General features: G+C 46.1%; 1 protein-coding gene across 3 annotated transcripts; it reads right to left on the minus strand.

Moving 5' to 3' along the window:
* Positions 1–3860: 3860 nt before the first annotated feature.
* LOC122055624 lies at positions 3861–13292 on the minus strand. Of its 3 annotated transcripts, XM_042617148.1 has the most exons (4): positions 12854–13280; positions 11980–12096; positions 11704–11767; positions 3861–4041 (listed from the first exon to the last, which is right to left on the minus strand). In XM_042617148.1, exons 1-4 carry the CDS (start codon positions 12947–12949, stop codon positions 3989–3991), a joined length of 330 nt encoding a protein of 109 aa, XP_042473082.1. In that variant the 5' UTR covers positions 12950–13280; the 3' UTR covers positions 3861–3988. The 3 variants fall into 3 exon arrangements, with proteins under 3 accessions (XP_042473082.1, XP_042473080.1, XP_042473081.1); XM_042617146.1 differs by lacking the exon at positions 3861–4041 and having other exon boundaries at positions 11377–11767; positions 11979–12096; positions 12858–13292; XM_042617147.1 differs by lacking the exon at positions 3861–4041 and having other exon boundaries at positions 11377–11767; positions 12854–13278.
* Positions 13293–14720: the final 1428 nt, after the last annotated feature.

Here is a 14720-nt window from a genome sequence, read left to right on the forward strand (position 1 = left end):
GTTTAAGTAATAAGTGTTAGGACCAAAAGTAGCTAGAGGGGGGGGGGGTGAATAGCTCGTCGCGTTCGCTCGGTGCGCTTCGTTGCTTGGATGTGCAGCGGAAAATACAGAAACAAACACAAAACGCTAACACTAGGATTTTACTTGGTATCCACCTCACAAGAGGTGACTAATCCAAGGATCCACACCAACGCACACACCTTCCACTATGAATAACACTCCTTTATGGTAACTACCAAAGGCGGAGAAGCCCTACAACACTCTCAATACAAGAAGAAGAAAGGGAAATACAAGTTAAGCAAAAGCTTACAAGATGTGCAGTAAAAACCCTAACCCTAACTTCTTCCTCTTGCAATAGATCCGCCTCTTGACTTGAAAGCCTCCAAGAACCTTCAAGAATGGCGATCACGTGCTTGTAGAGAGCTGTGGAGGAGCTGGAATGAATCTGAGAAGAGCTCGTGAAAAGATACCGAGACCACGCTCGCTGCGGCTTTAAACACGACGCAATCGGATCCGATCGATTCAAATGTTCCGAATCGATCGGGAGGCTTGGATCGATCCACGGATCGATCCGACCTGCTAGGATAAGCGCTGGATCGATCCACGGATCGATCCAGCGCTTATCGCGCGACATCGTCCGATCGATCGACCGATCGATCGAGACCTCGATCGATCCACGGATCGATCCGAGCTTCGTCATGGAAGAACTGGATTGATCGGCGATCGATACATCCCGGATCGATCCACGGATCGATCCAAAGACTTGGTTTTGCCCAAAACCAAGTCCTAAACCTCACTAACCAACATCCGGTCACCTTGACTGTTGGTACATCATGCCTCGCATCCGGTCACCCTTGACCTGCCAGACTCCCCACCAAGTGTCCGGTCCACCCTTTGACCCACTTGACTTTTACTCGTCAGCATCCGGCCACCCATCGACCTACTTGGACTTCCACAACACCAGATGTCCGATCATCCTTGATCCATCTGGATTTCCTTCCTTGCCTGGCTTCACTCACCAGGACTTTCACCTAGCTTCACTCACTAGGGTTTTCCATCTGCCTAGCTTCACTCACTAGGACTTTCACCTGGCTTCACTCACCAGGGTTTTTCATCTGCCTAGCTTCACTCACTAGGACTTTCACCTAGCTTCACTCACTAGGGTTTTCCATCTGCCTAGCTTCACTCACTAGGACTTTCACCTGGCTTCACTCACCAGGATTTCCTTCTGCCTAGCTTCACTTACTAGGACTTTCACCTGGCTTCACTCACCAGGATTTCCTTCTGCCTAGCTTGCCAGTTAGGACTTCTCAGTCAAGTATCCAGTCAACCTTGACCTACTTGACTCTTCTTCAATCAATATCTTATTGTCAAACATCTAAACCCAAACCAAGACTCAGCTTGGTTAACCAGGTCAACCTTGACCTGAGGGATATTGCACCAACAATAAGGTATTTGACTGATGATGTTAGACTATAAATATTTTAGGAGAAATATTATTCTTATAAATTTTGATCGTCTTTATTAAATCATTAATCAAATATCTCATTTTTTAAATATTTCAAATCTTACAAATCAAATATTTATAAAATCTATCTATTAAATACTCTACTATCAAATATTCTAAATTTCACTATTAAATTTATTTTTGAAAAAATAAGAGATAAAAAGAAATCATCAACATAACTCTAAATATTTTTCTTAGATATTTATGATCTCATATCTATATTATCAATTAAATATTTTATTTCTTAAATATTCAAATCTAATAAATTAAATATTTATAGGATCCCTCTATTAAATATCCATAGAGAGAAATCACCTTATATAAAATTCCAAATCTCTTTCTTAAACAAATATTTGAGTTCATGAGGTTATGATATCATGGTAGAATATCTAAATTATCTCCCAGACATTTACGATTCGAACCCCAGTTACGATGTATTTGTAAAAAAAATTCCTCAAAATGAGAGGCGTAATCAAAGAATGTTGGGCTTCTAGGTTGGTCGTCGCGTGCGCTTCTTGATTTATCCTAGTGGTCGATGGAAAACTTCTGTGAGACAGAATCGATCACTCCAGAGATATTCAATAAGACTAATTAAAATTATCATTTTTTTTTCTTAAACAGATATTTAAAATTAAAAATATTTTAAAAATTATTCTTTCTAAATATCCTCTATATGGCTCCACGGTCGGCTATCATGAGTTGGGCCAGACTGAGTCCGCCATAAAACCGAAATAGGCTCGGGCCAGTGGAAATTCACTTGGACAGCCCGGTGCTAAGCTCTGCTGTGAAAAGATAACTAGTGAAGTTGAACTGTGAATTAAATCATTAAAATGGTTGTTTATATTTGGCTTTTTTTATATAAGTTTGTGCCTAATTCAAATTTAATTTGACAGCGTTTCTTTTAATATTATAGGGCTTTTAATTTTAATTTATTTGAAATTTTATATTTTAAAATTTATTACAGAATTATTTATTTATTTTAAAAAATTATTTATTTATAAGTTTAATAATATCATTTATTAATTAATATAATTTATAGATTTTATTGATGGAATATGTATATATCTAAATTTATTTATTCAATAAATTATTTAAATATATTTAATTATTTAATTTGGGTACAAATTTAAAAGGGCACCTAAAAACGACTTTTTTAAAAATAAAATAAAATAACTGGGAGCCCCCTTTAATGATTTTAAAAATTAAATGGGAGCCCCTTAATAATTTTATTATGAAAATATCTTTTTTCAACCAAAATTATTATAGTAAATACAATAGCTTATAATTATTACTGATACCATATATCTTAATAGTAGGGTAGGAATTAGGAATGGGAGGAGGCAAAATTTTGTTCTTTCCCTGTTTAGGGTTTTAGGCTTTGTTTGGGAGTGAAGGTTTTGTTTGTGAATTTTAAATTGGAGAAAAAGGAATAGATCTGGATGAAAAAATGGAAAAAAATAATGTTTGGGAGTTTTTTTACGTAAACGAAAAGAAAGTGAGAGAAGGAAAAGTTTTCCTCTCATAATTAAAAGATTTTCCACCCAAAAATGAAAGAAAATGGAAGGAAACTTTTGTTAAAAGGAAAATCATTAATTTTTATTCCAAACATACCCTTCAAAAGTAATTTCCTTTCATTTCTTTCCTCCGCTTCCAAATAAAACAACACGTCATTTCTCCTCTTCCTTTCTCTCTCCTTCCTTTAATTTCTCTTCTTTTCTTTTCCCTTCCAACTTCCAAACTAAGCATAAGGATTAGGAGTGTACCTCTTCGTGGGAGGCTTCTCCGCCACATGAGGACACACCTCTCCCTCACAGACACTGTCGTCCACTGCAAGAAAAAAACTAATAGACAACGCTTTTAAAGCGTTGTCTTTGTATCTGAAAAAACGTTGTTAAAGGCACTGTTGTTAAAAGTCTGCTCAACGACAACGCTTTTAAAGCGTTGTCGTTTGTACCAAAGACAGCGCTTTTGTAACACTATTACAACGTTTTAAAAGCGTTGTTGTTTTTTTTACAAAGACAATACTTTTTGCAATGCTTTAAAAGCGTTGCCGTTTTAAAGAAAAAAAAATTAAAAAAAAATATTTAAAAATTGTTATTTTTATATTTACAAAACTATTATTTTTATTTTACCATGTCTAGCTTCAAATTTTACATATAATCAACCTAGCTAATGATTTCAAACTCATACCAAAATAATAGAAATCTGACGTTGAAGTAATATTAGTATTTAATTACATGAGAAGGTAAATATCAAAATTAACACTAATTCTGTTTCAAAGTAGATAGTGATATTCATATATAAAACAAAAGAGCAAAAACAATCTGTTTTGAATAGCTACAATCTATTTAGCCAACAAGCTGAATATTGAAGAAGTTGCTACTGAATACTAAATACTGAATACTGAAGAAGTAGCCAACAATCTGTTTACTCAAAACAGTACAGTAGTTACTGAATCCAGACGCTTAGTGTACTGATCAATTACTGAATCCAGACGCTCCTTAGTGTATTGATCTCGACTGTCCTGTATCCACCTACAAAAGTAGCAATAATATGTTTCAAGTCCATACATGAGCAAATCATTGGAGACGAATGAATGAATACTGACTGATCCTGTCCGAATGCTGAATCAACGGACGCTGGGCATGTGGCGCTCCCCGGCTGCTGACGTGGATCTTCGACTAGTTGCACGAACCTCCGGCGAACCTGCACAGAAGTCAGTCCGGGAAGGGGTTCCCGGCGGCGACCCTCCGACGCTCAAGTCAGGCAAGCAAGCAGCAAAGAAGAGTGGCTCCAAAGGTATTGAACGCGTACCTCCGGCGAAGTATAAGGCTCTTTATATAGAGCGGTGAAAGAGCTCCTGCACGTCCACCGAGGCACATACGTGTCCGCAGCCCATACCTCGGTATGTGTCTGTCAGAAAGCTTACCTGACGCCATACTGCTACAGTCCAAGCACGTCTTCGATGGGACAACAGAACACCTCGTTGTCAGACTTGGAGTACGGCCTAGCCATAGGACTTGACAGCTGTCATAAGATGTTCTTGTCCTTCTTTACCGACTACAGGTCGGGACGTCCGTCCGTCCGACCGGCGGGACGAGGCGTCCGTCCGGCCAGCATTCCTCTTACGCCCGCCCGGACGACCCTTACATCACGTCCGGCCTTCCCTCTTCATCGGCCTGCTGGGGAGATCTTCGGTAAGATATTATATAGGGACTACTAGCAGTATGTTACATTGTCTTCGGACGATCATGGCGTTCGATCGGCCCTTCATTATTGTTCCATTGAGCGTCGGAACCCCGACCTCTGTCGGGGCGCCTCTTGCTGTCCGTTATTCACCAGTCGGCCGGCCTGGAGGTCGGCCCATCCTTCTCCGATCGGCCACCTGGCCTTTTGACTGCCACATTGCATTGACCCCTCAGAATGGGGGCCCCCTGTTCTAACTGGCGGATCACTTGCCTCCCCCTCAAGTCTAGTCGAAGGAGGCGAAGTCCGACTGACTGGACTGTCGATCTGACTGAGTAACGACCGATACATTAGTCCGCTCGGCCAGGCTCAGGGATGTTCATCCGTTCGGCGGTGCCTTGCTCGTGCCTTGTATTCCCTTGAAATCCCTACCAGATCCTTTCCTTTACTGCCAATCACGTGCGCTGCGCACGGTAAGGAGTGCTCATTAAATGTGACCCGTATCCTGCTAACACTTGGCGATCCTACTTTTGTCAGGGTTTGGCGGTGGCGTCAACTCTGATGGGACACCCGCCGTTTGAAATGAACGGTCGGATGATGACCTCGTTTTTTACGACCTGAATCGGGCGGTGGAGGCTGCTCTCGGGCGGCGATATAAAGCCCGCGATTCCTTTTTCGCCGCATTGTTTCTTCATCCTCCTCCAGCACCCTTCTGCTCTCTTTCTTCTCCGGCGACCTCGCTCCTCAACTCTTCGGCAACCCCCCGGCCCCAGTCGATCATCCCTTTTGCTCGTAAGACCCTTTTCCTCGCTCCCTACGTTTTCTTCTTTCTGTTAATCCTTTCATTCAGTCGGGCCCCCTTCATTCCTTGTTCGAACCTTCCCTTTTGGTCCCGCATTCTTGTCTTTCGACCATGACTAGCACCTCGCAATCGACCGGCGGCGCTCCTGGTCTATGGTACACGACCATGGAGAGCCGGTTTGACGAGGAGGATGCGCTGCGTCTCATTCGGACTTACGACATCCCTTCCGACCACCACATAGTATTAGCCACACCGGTCGATCGACCTCATGAACCGCCGCCCGGCACCGTTCTCTTCTTCCGAGACCAATTTTTGGTCGGGCTACGCTTTCCACCCCATAAGTTTTTCGTGCAAGTCTGTAATTACTTCCGCATCCCGCTCGGCCAGATAGTTCCGAATTCCATAAGGCTGCTGAGCGGGGTGATAATTCTATTCAAGCTGAACGACATTCCCCTAAACCCCAAAGTTTTCCACTACTTCTACTACCCCAAACAAGCCGAGTGGGGTACTTTTGTTTTCCAATCTAGAATAGGTTTCGTCCTTTTTGATAATATGTCGAGTTCCAACAAACATTGGAAGGAGCACTTTTTTTACTTTCGTTTCCCCGAGCCGCCGACCTTCCGTATCAAATGGCAGACGGCGATGCCAGCACAACCAGAGCTCGGCAAATTTAGAGGCGATGCGGCCTATCTTCATGCAGCCGATCGGCTGGTCGGCCAACACTATCACATCGACAAGCTGCTCCTTCCGGGAGTAATGTATATATTCGGCTTGTCTTCTACCCCAGCCGATCTGCCCTGCAGCATGAGTAAGTTCCCTTAACTTCTCGTTTGTTTTGTTCTAACTGATATATTTTTTGCTTATGCAGCTGAAGTCATGTGGCGCGCCAAGGCTACCGAGCGGCTGAAACTACGAGCCGCCGAGATCGAGGAGGCAAAGAATAGGGAGGTCGCCGAGCGGGGCTCGGCTTCAGCTGAGTCGGCCGGCGAAGAAGATGAGGGGACTCAGGGTGTCCTCGAAGCCTTAGACGCTCCTGCCTCTCACGACGAGGTCGCGGGCGACATAGAACCCTCTGCTCAAGTCGAGGTAGAGGGTCGTTCGGCCGACGACGTTCCTCTAGCCACTCAGAAGCGCAAACAGCCGGAGGCAACCTCTCAACCAACTCCATCTGATGAACCGCAATCCGAGCGGGGCGATGAAGCTCCGGTGTTATCCGGGACGGTCTCTATAGAGAGTACCCCTACGCCACTCGGCTCTCCAAGGGCTACCTCTGAGGTGCCGCCCTCCAGTCCTCCTCGAACCCTGCGACGTCTCAAGCGATTGGGCACCGTCCTTCTTCCTCCACCGGTGAGCCGTCCGGTAAGGCCGCTGCTTCGAAGGGTGATCCGAGCGGCCCAAAACTGATAAAAACCATCCTGCGCCTCCCGTCTGAAGAATACATGGCGGCCGCTGATCGGCCGGTGATCCCCGAACAGCAAATCACACTCACGGGTCCCCTCGCCAAAGCTTGGGAGGATGCTCGTCTCCGAATCGCCATGATGACTCCTGGTCAGCTCGGCGATAGCAATCTTCAACAGGCGACCGGGGTATGTTGCTTTGGTTTTTTTTTTTTTTGGATCGAGCCTCTAACTTGCTCATATTCGTTCGCAGAACTGGGTGGAGCAGATTGCCATCAGCAATCGCCTAGCCGGACTGAAGGACGAGCTGAAGAAGCTCAAGGCCGCGGGGGACAGCAGACAATCGATGGTCGCTCTGGAGAAGGCCAAAAGGTTGTTGGAAGCCGAACGGGGTAAATCCTCGGGCTTGACGAGCGAAGTGGCCCGCCTAGAAGCCTTGGTCAAACGACGGGATAAGGAAGTAAAGACCGCGACCACCCGGAAGCTTAAAGCCATCGAGGACATGGAGCGGATGAAGGTGGAGAATCGGGGACTAGAGCAACATGTTAAGGAGCTGGACGCCTCGTTGACTGCCGAACGGGAAGGCCGCTCCGCCGACCAGGCTAAAGCAGAGGGGGCTTTGAAGGACCTTCAAGATGCTCTTGACTCTTCCAAGGTTACTCTCAAAGAGTATCAAGATGGGGAGCCAGGTCGGGCGGCGGAAGCGTGCAAAGCATACGTCCGCTCGGATGAATTTGGCGAAAAGTTCAGCGACAAGCTGTCCTTAACTTTTGAAGAGGCGATCAAAGTGGCGGTGGACTATATGAAGACCAAGGGCCACATACCTGCCGAGCTGTCTGTCCCTCCCGAAGATCTAGCGACCATGATGGGCTCCATCCCCGACTCTCTTTTTAATTTCGATGACTGAATGAGAGTCTGTTAAGTTTCTTTTAAGTATCTACGCTCTTCTATACGCTTGCCGCTCGGGGCAGATGTTTATAAATTTTGGATGTCCGTCGCTTGGCTTGAATGAATTTTTTCTTTTGTTATTCGTTTGCTTAACCAGCGTCCAATCTCTAACTTTCGTCTTGGTCATAATTTTTCCGTGTCAAAGTACATTTGGCAAAGGAGCCGCCCGGCCATACGATGGCTTCATTCTCGCTATCACAGCTGACCCGATCACCGTTCGACCCTTTCAACCAAGGACCACGCATAGAGCCATTCGTCTGACGGCCTTACCGGCTCTGGTTGCCCATCTTTTAACATCGAATTTTATCATCGTAACTCGACTACCTTCCGGTCGGAAGGCTTATAGACGCCGATCCGTCTCTCGATTTTTAACGTCGGAGCTCGACGGTCTTCCTCTCGGAGGGTTTATGGACGCCGACTCGTCTCTCGATATTTAACGTCGGAGCTCGACAGTCTTCTGCTCGGAGGGTTTATAGACGCCGACTCGTCTCTCGATATTTAACATCGGAGCTCGACGGTCTTCCGCTCGGAAGGTTTATAGACGCCGGCTCGTCTCTCGATTTTTAACGTCGGAGCTCGACGGTCTTCCGCTCGGAAGGTTTATAGACGCCGGCTCGTCTCTCGATTTTTAACGTCGGAGCTCGACGGTCTTTCGCTCGGAGGGTTTATAGACGTCGGCTCGTCTCTCGATTTTTAACGTCGGAGCTCGACGGTCTTCCGCTCGGAGGGTTTATAGACGCCGGCTCGTCTCTCGATTTTTAACGTGGAAGCTCGACGGTCTTCCGCTCGGAGGGTTTATAGACGCCGCCATCTCTCGATTTTAACCTGAGCTCGGCGGTCTTCCGCCCGGAGGGTTTATAGACGCTCGCTCGTCTCTCGATTTTAACGATCGACGGTCTTCCGCTCGGAAGGTTTATAGACGCCGGCTCGTCTCTCGATATTTAACGTCGGAGCTCGACGGTCTTCCGCTCGGAGGGTTTATAGATGTCGGCTCGTCTCTCGATTTTTAACGTCGGAGCTCGACGGCCTTAAAGGCTAACTTTAACACAGATGCTCGGCGAACACCTTAGCCATCCTCTAAATCATTTTTGCTTCCTGCATTACCAGGACATGGGAGGCCAGAATATACACAAAAATGAGTTACCACCACCTTTCCCAAGTGCTATGGATAACTTCACATGATGATTCGTCGTCCACCATCATCCTTCCTCCTCCTCCCCAATGCCTCCCATATTGCCAATGTGGTTGCATCATTGCCTCCGCCACCACCTCCTGGACCACACCTTCAACCTCCTCAGCCCCACGAGCTTTTTCTCTCTGATCTCCTCCCTCCCTCCGCGATCAACTTCCATGTCGCCGCTGACCACGCCTTCACCTTCGATTGCTCCGCGTTCACCTACTTAAAGTACCTCAGCAACCAGGCGAACACTTTCTTCATCACAATGACCTATATAATCTTGTCCCCAAGCAGTTCTTCAGATCTTGCTTTGAAACATGAAGGGGTCGGGAAGGGGTTCCCGGCGGCGACCCTCCGACGCTCAAGTCAGGCAAGCAAGCAGCAAAGAAGAGTGGCTCCAAAGGTGTTGAACGCGTACCTCCGGCGAAGTATAAGGCTCTTTATATAGAGCGGTAAAAGAGCTCCTGCACGTCCACTGAGGCACATACGTGTCCGCAGCCCATACCTCGGTATGTGTCTGTTAGAAAGCTTACCTGACGCCATACTGCTACAGTCCAAGCACGTCTTCGATGGGACAACAGAACACCTCATTGTCAGACTTGGAGTACGGCCTAGCCATAGGACTTGACAGCTGTCATAAGATGTTCTTGTCCTTCTTTACCGACTACAGGCCGGGGCGTCCGTCCGGCCAGCATTCCTCTTACGCCCGGCCGGACGACCCTTACATCACGTCCGGCCTTCCCTCTTCATCGGCCTGCTGGGGAGATCTTCGGTAAGATATTATATAGGGACTACTAGCAGTATGTTACATTGTCTTCGGACGATCATGGCGTCCGATCGGCCCTTCGTTATTGTTCCATTGAGCGTTGGAACCCCGACCTCTGTCGGGGCGCCTCTTGTTGTCCGTTATTCACCAATCGGCCGGCCGGGAGGTCGGCCCATCCTTCTCCGATCGGCCACCTGGCCTTTTGACTGCCACGTGGCATTGACCCCTCAGAATGGGGGCCCCCTGTTCTAACTGCCGGATCACTGACATTAACCAATATTATATAAGGTTAAGAAATCAACATACCAATTGTCCTGTTCTAGAAACAGCTCAAAGCCACATCAAAACAGAAATGCCAAAAAGGCATCTGTTTCTCAAGAAGAAGCAAATTTAGTGAAAGGCAACTAGAATTGTTGAACTCTCTAATCCAAGACATAACAACATTTAACTCAAGATAGTTGTAGTACACCCTTCATCCGCAGTTTGATGATGCAGTTTAGCCCTATTTTACCATTTTTTTTCTTAATTTCATAATGTAAAAAATATAGTCAAATCACCTAATCAAAGTATGGTGTGTTATGTGTAGGACCGTTAGATTCGATAGAGGGGGGGTGAATATCGATTCGAAAAAGACGAGTATAATCGCAGCGGTAAAGTAAAATAGACACAGTGTTTTTTACTTCGTTCGGAGCCTGTGACGACTCCTACTCGAAGGCCCGTACTCCGTGAGTACTTTCGTTGGGCAATTCACTAGCAGTTCGAAATAATGATTACAAAAACCAGTACAATGAATGCTAATGAAAATGAAAAGCAAATACCGACAATAAAGACAAGAAAGGAGCGTAGTGTCGGAGCTTTGTTAGCGTCGCAGAAGTGCAGAGCAGTGGAAGACTTTTCTTTTCGTTGTTGTTCTGAAGCTCTCCTCTGACCCTTCTTTTATATGAGGCTCGGGGCGCCCTGGATGCCTTCCGGGCGCCCTGGATGCCTTCCGGGCGCCCTGGTGAGACGTGGCAAGTCCAACCAGCGAGCTCCACGTGGCGACGCGCGATCAGGATGAAATTTCCCTCCTGGGCGCCCGGACCCTGTTTTCCCGCAGAATCCGTCCTGCAAGACAAACATTAGCCCGGAGGTAAATTTACCCTGCAACACAGATTGTTATCAAAAGCAAAGTGAGTATGAATTAGCAAAAATAGTATGACTTAGATTCCGTCTTTCCGAGACCGGAATCTAGTCACGATCTCGACTTAGACATCCGAAATGGATCTAAGCCGGATCGACACCTAATGTTCCCTTCCCGGGAACGCGTCCTTCACTCTCCTCCGGTGACTTACCTCACTTACCGCCAGAGGCGAACAGCTATCCGGTCAGCCCGTCGACCTAGCTGGACTTCTCGCCAAGCGTCCGGTCAGCCCGTCGACCCGCTTGGACTTCTCGCCAGCTATCCGGTCAGCCCGTCGACCCACTTGGACTTCTTGCCAGCTATCCGGTCAGCCCGTCGACCTACCTGGACTTCGTGCCAGACATCCGGTCAGCCCGTCGACCTGTCTGGACTTCTCCTGCACACTCGATCAAAGTGTCAGACAACAACAAAACTAACTTAACCTATTTGTCATTCATCAAAACCTGGGTTAAATCGTTAGTGCTAACCGCACCAACATTATGGATCAAAACTATATATGCATACAACTCTAGAATATAAAACATGGTTGAAGCACAATTATGGCAATTTTCTGAAGCCTTAGATTGGTGGGACTCAAAGGATGTTGATTGTTGATGCTACTCAATAGTTCAGACCTTTCCACCTACAGAAAACTAATCAACTGAAAAATACCCCATCAAATTTCTTTATAGTTTATTGGTCAGCATAGATCAGACTATACAAAAGAAAATGTAAGCAGGCATATGATGATATCTCCATACCCATGCCAATCTCTAGTGATCCCTCCTCCATGTCGACACCCTTATTTTCGCCCATGCTTGAAACCTGACAAAGTTAAGAAGCAACAGCTCTTATCATAACATTTATTAAATGCAACCATGTGTTTAGTATCATATCACACACTAATAGACGAAAATAAGTTTTGTTCTGAATTATAAAGAAAAATATAACAACAACACAGAATGAACCTTTTGGCTTATGCAGTCAACTTATTATGATGACAAAAGAACAAAACGTTGAAAACTTTTTAACTCAACTGTCAGTTTCCTTCTCCATGAGTGTGTCATCAGTTTCCTTCTCCAATGGTGCACCATTTGACATCTTCTGAGGGCCCTTATCGCGATCCATATCTGTTTCCATAGCCAAATCAACCTCTACAGATACATCAAAAGATTTCACGTTAGTAATAAAACATGGGCATGAAGAAAAGCATTCTGCAAAACCAATTCCAATATAGAAACTTAAACTTAATCAGAACCAATCATGACAACCAATATTTTTGTAGAAAATATTTGGATGATAGTCACTTAAGAATCAGGGGTTTTAATGTCTAAAAGCCATAAGGAAATATGATGATAACCGAATCTAGGATCTTCAGTATATACAATTAGATATCTATGCAGACAGGTAAGTTGTTCTTGCATCTTTGGATGTGCAGCTATGCAATTCATGGCTCATCATATAAAGCCAATGTTTTTACCTTTGCCCTGTAGTAGTGTTATCCATTGTCAATAGTTTCTAAACTGAATTTATTGGGCAACATGTATAAAATAACAAAAGCGAGGGGAGAAAATGGAAGGAATTGAACTCTGGTTGCTTCTTTGAAATTTAATGCCTAAAATAAGCAAACAAAATGCAACTCGGTAGTAAGAATAATGATCATCAAAGATAATTTTGAAACACTAGGATAACTATTAGTTGTAGGTGTAGGATCCCGGTACTCACTGTATGTCGCATAGATGTGAGGAATGAATTTAGTACACTTCCATAATATTAGTGGAATACTAGACCAGCGTTATGATTATGCAATGAACTCAGAAATAATCAAATCCTCTGTCAACGGTTCCTATCTATAATGTTACTTCGTTACTTGAGATGCAGTTCAGAGTGTTCCTTCTTAATCAATTTTACCTGCCTCGATGAGGGCATCCCAGAGTTCCTCGGGCAATTATGCTCGACATCGATGGCCTGGAAGATTCGATAGAGCTCGAGCTCCTTGCCGTCCATGTACCTACGGAACTCCTGGTATTCGACCCGCCTGTCGCGGTCAGAGTCGCAAACCTTAAGGAGATCCCTAGTGTACTTGTACTCAGCGGGGATGTTGAGACCGGACAGGCCAGTCTCGATCTGGTCATAATCGAGGTAGCCAAGCCCTGCCTTGTTGAAGAAGCCAAAGAGGCTCCGGATCCGGGCCTCCCGCTCCTCCTTGGTCTCGCGCAGCGCGAGCAGGAAGCGCTTCGATTCGCACCAAAACCCTAGGCTTTGCAAAGGAAGAGAAAGGGAAGGGAAGGGAAGGGGAAATGAACACAAACTAAAATACTATGCGTGTACTTACCGCGCGAGGCTTAGCAGCCGTCCTTGCTCAGCCGTAGGATTTATATTCAAACTGGGCCCCGAGCGTGTAGATCAAAACAGGTGAAGGAATAAGGTGAGGAAATTTTGCCCGCGGTCCTGACGGAGAGGAGTTCGAAGGAGAGGTTCACGGAGAGGAGTTCGCCGGAGAGAGGTTTGTTGGAGAGGAGTTGGAAGGAGAGGGCGTGAGAGGAGTTGGATGGAGAAGGTCGTGTGAGATGAGGAGTTGGGAGAAGGGTTCGGGATCAAAAACGACTGGAAGATAGGAGTTGGGAGAAGGGTTTGAATTTTCTACTCCTTACTTAGATCCAACGGTTTGTATTAATCAAGATTTAGATGTGAATATAACAATAGACAACACTTTTTAAAAAACGTTGTCGTAGACACTTAAAAAAGGCTAATAGACAACGCTTTTTACGAAGCGTTGTCTTTGACCCATAGAAATCACTAATAGACAACGGTTTTTAGAAAAGCGTTGTCTATTAATAAGAAAATAATGAAATAGACAACGCTTTTCACTAAAAAACGTTGTCGTTTAAGTGTTGTAGAACCGCAATTTTCTTGTAGTGGTCGCCTTCTCCCTCATCGCCAAGGAGCCATTGTCCCCTTCCTCTCCTCTCTCCTTCTCCTTTCGCCGACAGATGCCTCTAGGCGTTGCCTCTGCTAAGCATGCCAACATCGTCTTCGCCGCTCGCTGGACCGCCAAGAGTGGGGTTGCCCACTTCTTTCTATGACACTCCTCTCTATGCCGAGGCTGCCAAGGAGCACCGGAGTTGTCTCACTCACAGACGAGCATGTCGTTGTCGCCTCCCTCCTTCGTTAGCTACGTCGCCTCTCCCTCTTCTCCTCTGCTCTCTCTTGAATGCAGTCCCAGTGAGTCGGCACGAGGGAATGCACGGCGTAGTCGCCACCTCCTACCTTCTTCACGTAGACACCTCACACCGCACGGACGTACGTCGCCTCCCTTTTTCTCCAGCGGTCTTTGCCCCTCGAGCTCTCTGTTACTTCGACGATCACCCTCTAGCGATGCCCCTCTCCAGTCATTGTCGACATAGTGCTACCGCAGTAGCCTCCTCCGCCATGAGCAGTCGGCTCGAGTCGCTACCCCTCTCTTTACGTAAACAGGTCGACGAGCTCCTACCTTCGCGTTGTTAACGTCGCAAGCAGTTGTAGCAGGTCGGATCTAGTGCCACCCGCACATGCACAAGACATCTTCTCCCTCTCCATGCACCGCAACCTCCAGCGCCAGTCCCTACACCGACTTCGCCCCATTACGACCGCTACTTCCAGTGATAGCCACCGGTCAACCCATCACCTTGGGCGACCCATTGCCTCGGTCCGACATCAATCCAACGCCCTTTCCCTTAGGTTCGATGCCGGTCTAGCCCCCAATCCATGTCATCATGCGCTGTTGAGGCGATCCAAA

Source organism: Zingiber officinale, chromosome 3B, assembly GCF_018446385.1.
Source record: "Zingiber officinale cultivar Zhangliang chromosome 3B, Zo_v1.1, whole genome shotgun sequence".
NCBI lineage: Eukaryota > Viridiplantae > Streptophyta > Magnoliopsida > Zingiberales > Zingiberaceae > Zingiber > Zingiber officinale.